Here is a 6,543-nt window from a genome sequence, read left to right on the forward strand (position 1 = left end):
TCTGCAGACACAAATCTTTATCTACCAATAACCAAAAAGCAAGAGCTGGCAAGAATAATGAAGCTGGCAGATGTCAAGTGTAGCCCTTAAACATAAAATTTGTGCTTAAAATTTATTTAAAATCTGTTTTTCCCCATGCTATTGCACTTGCCCTCCCCAAAAAGCCTCTCTTTTGGTCAGAAGGGTGAACAGTTTATTTTCTTTACTCATAGTATAGTTGCATGTGACTCTGGTAACACAAATACTGGCTTTTTCAGACTATTTAAGCAGAGATTAATCATTACATAGTACTTTGTATTGGGAGGACAGGGGTCTGGAAATGCAATATACTGGAGGAAAAAAAGCCCTGTGATTGTCAGGAGTATGGCAATAACTGAACACTGTGTGTACGATGCTAAGTGACAAGCAAGCCATAAAAGGTCCTAAAAGTGAATTCATGGCTATCTGATTCACTAGAAAATTATGACCAACTGGGAAGATAGGGCAAGGAAAAAGAAGGATAAAATGTTTTAAAAGACAATCTGTTTTTCAAGGCTGGAAAATATATTTTATTCTTGGTTACAGATATTTAAATAGAGACCTTTTAAAATCCCTTTAGCCATGAAAATTTAATGGATAATTATAAAGAATGGCTTAGCTGGAATAATGTAAATGATATTTCCATGGATTAATTCAAGCATAAACATTTTGAACCATGTTCCTCATGCTTAGGAAAATACCCTCTCAAAGTAAAATGGCTTGGTAAGTAATTAAATATTTAAAATCTGTATCAGAAGTTAGAGTCAACACAGTCTTTTGGAGTGAAAACATCAGGATGTGTTCCACACCTTTGGTTCTGGTTGTTTTTTTTTTTCTGTGAAAACCAAGTTAAAAAAAAAACATCAGTCCTTTAAATTGTTGTTATTCTGGCTTGAACACGTTTAGAAATAGACAAAGCAGATCCTGAGCAGCATTTTGGAGCACTGTGCTGCACCTGCCCAGCCCAGCCCTGCCCTTCACCGCCTTTGGGCGCACACCAGGTACGGCTGTGGCTGCAGGGTCATCCCCAGCCTGGGCTTCAGCTCTGGGATCACTCCATGAGGGAAATGCAGGTGAAATCGCTGTAGCAATGACGTGAAAAAAATAAACATTTCCATTCGAGCCAGCTGTTCTCCGAGGCAATGTCTTCTTCCTGAATTGAAAAAAAGGCTTTAAAAAGGTTTAAGATACCTTCAGTCACATTTTCACTCTTACAGAATAGAAATGGTCGTTTCTGTGTTCTAGGAGTGCTGTGTGAACCTGGTGGCAGTATTTTGTAAGAAGGATAGGTGATACTTACACTAAGAAACTGATTTTGGAGAATTTGTTGCTCACAAATACCATTGAAACCAATGCTGTCAGATTGATTTAGATACACTTGTTACTTACTGTCTTCTGGTCTTGAAGTGCCAGTCTAGGTGGAAATGCTTTAAAAAATGGCATTGTGAATTTTAGATTTTCCCCCCTACTATTTTCTTAATTATATCTACTGCCAGTCATTATTAACTGGCAATGATTAGAACTTTTTAAGGAGGATTTTTATTAGTTTATATATAAAGCTGAGCTCATCTATATAAAAGATGTTATGCTAAAATTTGTTATCTCCAGTGCGCATTATATTGAATATCTTTGGATTGAATTATATTTGATATCTTTAAATCAGAACTGAAGATATCATTCTGTCTATTTATTGCCACCCCTTACACTTCACACATCCCTGGATTTGTGAAAATGAACAGAGGAAGGAATTGCTCTTACCTAGGGAAAAAGGAATAAATGCATCTTTCTTGACAAACTGCCCATTACTGTCCAAAAACCTCTCAGGAAAAAACACCTCTGGATTGCTCCAGTATTTTTCATCAAAGTGAACAGAGTAGAGGTTGGTAATGACTGTGGTGCCTCCAGGAATGGTGTACCCACGCACAACAGTGTCTTTGGAAGTTGCATGGAAAATCCCCAGTGGGACTATGTTACAGAACCTCAGCACCTCGTGCAGAACAGCCTCAGTGTAGGGCATCTTGCACTTCTCTTCCAACGTGGGCATTTTGTTTGGGCCAATGACAACATCAATTTCTTTCTGAACTTGCCCTGTTAGGAATAAAAGCTGAGGTTTATTATGTAATAGCTTTTACATTTCAATTTAAGCTAAAGTATTTGTGTACATACATACATTTTTAAAATATACTGAAACATTATATACCTTTATACAAAAAACAGCTTACAAGCTTTTAAATTTAGACTCTATATACCTATCCATGGTTAGTGCTATTATCCCCATTCTGAAACAATGGTGAAATTGGTATTAGAGTTATATTTTTTGGTCAAGGTATCAGCAGTGACTTTCCAAGTTATTTGGGCCTCTCTTCCTCCAAATCCTGGAAGCTCCAGCTGTACCAAGCACTGCTAAGGTTTGGCAGGAAAAGTGAAGTGGAGGCAGTGAAACCAGAAATGTGACTCTTCACTTCTGGAATCCAAATTTCTCCTCACAAAGTCTGGGCTAACACCCAGACATCTATTGCTGTTTTACTTCACAATGACTGTAACACATCTTTTTATTTTTAAATGCCATTTCTGTTCTTCCAAAAGTGTAAGTATTCCTGTCTATCATATGTAAATCTGTTGCGAACTGGAGAACTTAAGATAAAAAGAATTGTACCTCAATTGTTACCACAACCTGATTTACATTTTTGCTGACACCTGCACATTTTTAATTTAGTTTATTACTTTCATATTTAATTACATTTTCTTATTATTTATTAACTACATAGATTAGTATATCTGCCAACAACAGATCATGCATCACAATGCTAAACTTAAATATATTAGAAATACTTAAAAGTATTAAAGCTTCATAAAAGCGTATTCACAAAATAGTATGTTAAAGTTTTATCATTACATTTGACTTTTGATATCCTCTTTGTCTGCAATTAAAACAAGCTTTCTACCTCTGTCCATAATATATTTAGTAAATGACAGAATAGGATAATATGCAAAGCTTTTTTTCGGTGATGATTATGGATCAATGCACCGCTTTGAAAAAGCATTTTAAATTTGCAACAGGAAAGTGAATCAGTTCCTCAAAATGTCAAAATTCTTACCTTGAATGTTTGGATAAAGAGCCATAAATAACACTGCCCATCTTAAAACATTTGTTGTGGTTTCTGTCCCAGCTATGATGAGTTCTCCAACGGAGAAAATTAAATTTTCTCTTGAATATGTAGATTCTGGGTCGTTTCCATTGCAATCCATCTCATCTAAATATGCATCTACGAAATGTCGAGGTGACTGAGGCTTCCTATTTTCAGAGACACGTTCAATAAGCTCATGAAGAAACTCATAGACTTCAGCTGCATTTTTGAACAGCTGCTGGTGTTTCCCAAATGGCAAGATACCAATCCAAGGAAAAGCATTATATAAAAATACAGAAGCACTAGCAGCTAATTCAATGTTTTCACTAAAAATCTCAATCATGTGCTGAAATTCAGTATCTTCGTATGTGAAACGTTCTCCAAAAATAATCAAATTAGTAATGTTTGAAACAGCATTTGTTATCAAGTGCTTAAGGTCAAAGGGTCTGCCTTTGTATGTATCAATGGCCTCAAGAAAAAACAGAGATTCTTCTGAAATTTTGTGTTCAAAGGACTTTTGACCATATCCAAAAACTCGAAAGGTATTTACAGCTAATTTGCGGTGCTCTGTCCATCCTCTGCCATATTTACTGTTCAGTAAGCCTGAAAAAATATTTTGACACAGTGTTTTATGCAATGCTTTATTTTTCTTCCCCCATAAGATAATAAAATTATTCAACAAGACAAAAAATGAGACAAAACATTTTGGATGTCCTGCTATGGAACGTAGTCCATGAGTGACAATAATATCTTTAAAGAAGCATCAAGTATTTTATGAAAGGACATCAAGTAGAGAAAATGGCTAAAGGAGATGCTTCATGTCATCTATGGAACAAAAATGATATTTTTATACAAAAGACGTTAGCACTCACCTCCCATGTTTGTCAGCTTCTTGAACAAGGGAAGAGATGGCCTGTCTGCAAAAATTTCACTTTGATGGACAAGGCATTCCTTCACTGCATCGTAGCCATTCAGCACAACGGCAGATATACCCCCGAGGTCAAGGCTGAAGATCTTTGGGGGGGACAAAAAAGGGATGAAAAGTGTCAAATGCTATTAACAACGCAATCTGGAACAAGGAATGAAAAAGTGAAACAACTTTAAACATCAGTGTGAAATGCAGAGTTGAATAACCTTCAGCAGAGCACACGGGTGGCCAGAGGTGGGACAGCAGTGGCATTGCACAGGAGAGTCTATGGTAAGCTCATTTGCTTTGTTAAAAGATGAAATTAATTAGCCCACACTACATTCTGTGCTTTGCTGTGCACCTAAATGAACTAGCCCTCCAAATTAAGGACTGGGGACAACTTCATGTAGTCCCTAGAGAGGAGGGAGAGCCAAGGTGACAGCCAACAACTGAGAGCAGAGCCCAGCTAGGCCCAGCTTCCTTTTCCACAAGTGGTTAGCACAAGGTGCTTTGGAGAAAGGTACAATACAGCCTGCAGAAGGCACATACAGAATGAAAAAAATTTAAATCTGAATCTATATCTTAAAAATTAAAACTAAGCCTAAATTAAGATTGAATCCTTAGATTCCCTTTCCATACATTCTCTCAGCGTTAGAAATCCATATTTTTGCCATCAAAAATCTTTAGATTTTTCTTCATGTCAAAGCTGGTGACCTCCACAATATGAAATTGTGTTAGCCTAATTATACATTCTGTGACAACTGGGTTGTCACCCAAAGGGGTGTCAGGCACTGGAACAGGCTGCCTGGAGAAGTGGTGGAGTCGTCACCCCTGGAGGCATTTAAAGCCTGTGTAGGTGTGGCATTTGGGGACATGGTTCAGTGGCAGACTTGGCAATGCTGGGTTAACAGCTGGACTCAATGATCTTAATGGCCTTTTCCAACCTAAATGATTCTATGAGTCTATTTTATTTTAGAACACTTGGTATTTTCACTGTTATAATGGCTCTTCTTTTTTATGTGTTAAGAAGACACTCCCGGTATATTTCTGCAAACCATCTGTGAGTTTTGCATACTTTGGTCTAATTTATTGATCTTTATTCCTGTATCATATATGATTTTTTTTTAAACCTTTGATTGTATTTTTCCAGAGTCCCCAAATCCTAATATGCTGTTTCCCTCAAATTCTGCAGGATTCTTTCTGAGAGCAGATGACTGAAACTCTATCCAGCTTTCCAGGCAAGTAGAAAGCGTGCTTTATTCGACAACACATTTTCCTTCCTACTTCCATTCTCCTTGTCCCAGTACTTTGCTTGAAGAACATTTACTTTTTTTTTTTAATTACCAAAATACATGTTAGATCTAGTTGAGAGTTAACTTTTACGAAGCTCGTAAGAGATTGGCCGCTTACAGCTGGATGATGGAAAGAAACGCCCGATATAGAAGAAAGTTAAAAAGTGGGGAAAAAAAGAAAAAGGGAAAAGAAAAAGATTGGCTTTTAAGTAGTTAGGCTGAAGTGCTGTGAGTATCGCAAATATCGCGCTGAAGGTACTTTTAGGTGCGGTTCTGCCGGAGCCCTGCGCTCCCGCTCCCGGCGGGGCGCTCCGCCCGCCGCATCCGCCGGGCAGGGCCGGGCAGGGCGGCAGCTCCCGGTTCCCCGTCCGTGCCGGGGCAGCTCCCGGTTCCCCGAGCCCGGGCCGGCCCTCCCCGCTCCCGCGGGCCCCGGGGCGGCGGTACCTGCCCGTGGATCTGGCTCTGCCGCCGCAGGTAGACGTGCGGCTGCTCGGCGCCCAGCGCGGGGATGTTGCCGAGCAGCGGCAGCCCGCGGGGCCGGGCGGGAAGCCGGGCGGCCGCCGCTGCTTCAGCAGCTGCCGCACCACCAGCGCCAGCAGCAGCGCCAGCACCGCCGCCAGCGCCAGCAGCCAGGAGCCGCTGCCCGCTGGGGCTGTCGCTGTCGCCGCGCCCGGGCGCGCCCCCGGCTCCGCCGCCACCCGCATCGGCCCCGCCGCCGCCGCTTCCTCCTCTCGGCCCTGTCCCGCCGCCGAGCATTGGCCCGAGGAGGCTCCGCCCGCCGCGTCAGGAGCGCTTCTATTTTTTTCTTCTTTCTTTTTTTTTTTAATCCCCTGGAACAATGGGGAGTCGGTCCCTCGGGCTCTGTGCAGTGCCGGAACGCTCCGCACGCTGACCGCGGCAGCTGCCGGAGGGAGCGGCAGTTCTCTGCTCCTTGTTAACTCTCTGTAGAATCTCAGACGCACGGTTTGGAGATGTCTTTCCCAGACACGCTTCGGGCTTTGGGAGTTTTGGGCCGGTGAAGCCCGCAGGGATTCCCTCTGGCAGCTGCACCGTGCGGATTTGTGGCAGCTCCAGGTGCGATGCTCTGATCCCCGCCCTGCAGCCTGGCCCGGGCTCCTTGGCCCGGCCGGACAGCAGCAGGAAAGGGGCCCTGCCCTCGCTTGTGTGAATGTCCCCGGCCCGTGTGACCAGGCAGCAC

General features: G+C 42.0%; 1 protein-coding gene across 1 annotated transcript; it reads right to left on the reverse strand.

Annotated features, from left to right (window-relative positions):
• Positions 1-487: 487 nt before the first annotated feature.
• LOC115904030 (vitamin D 25-hydroxylase) lies at positions 488-6,101 on the reverse strand. Its single transcript, XM_030949065.1, has 5 exons — positions 5,790-6,101; positions 4,019-4,160; positions 3,117-3,749; positions 1,777-2,106; positions 488-1,171 (listed from the first exon to the last, which is right to left on the reverse strand). Exons 1-5 carry the CDS (start codon positions 6,099-6,101, stop codon positions 996-998), a joined length of 1,593 nt encoding a protein of 530 aa, XP_030804925.1. The 3' UTR covers positions 488-995.
• Between the last annotated feature and the right edge of the window lie 442 nt (positions 6,102-6,543).

Source organism: Camarhynchus parvulus, chromosome 5, assembly GCF_901933205.1.
Source record: "Camarhynchus parvulus chromosome 5, STF_HiC, whole genome shotgun sequence".
Lineage (NCBI taxonomy): Eukaryota > Metazoa > Chordata > Aves > Passeriformes > Thraupidae > Camarhynchus > Camarhynchus parvulus.

What these genes read in the sequence shown, in the direction of transcription:
- LOC115904030 (XM_030949065.1), bottom strand. Translation starts at nt 6,101, where the DNA reads ATGCTCGGCGGCGGGACAGGGCCGAGAGGAGGAAGCGGCGGCGGCGGG. An exon ending in TCTTTATCCAAACATTCAAG is followed by an intron (nt 2,107 to 3,116) that starts GTAAGAATTTTG and finishes TATTCCTAACAG; the next exon opens with GGCAAGTTCAGAAAGAAATT. An exon ending in ATTTATTCCTTTTTCCCTAG is followed by an intron (nt 1,172 to 1,776) that starts GTAAGAGCAATT and finishes TTTTCAATTCAG; the next exon opens with GAAGAAGACATTGCCTCGGA.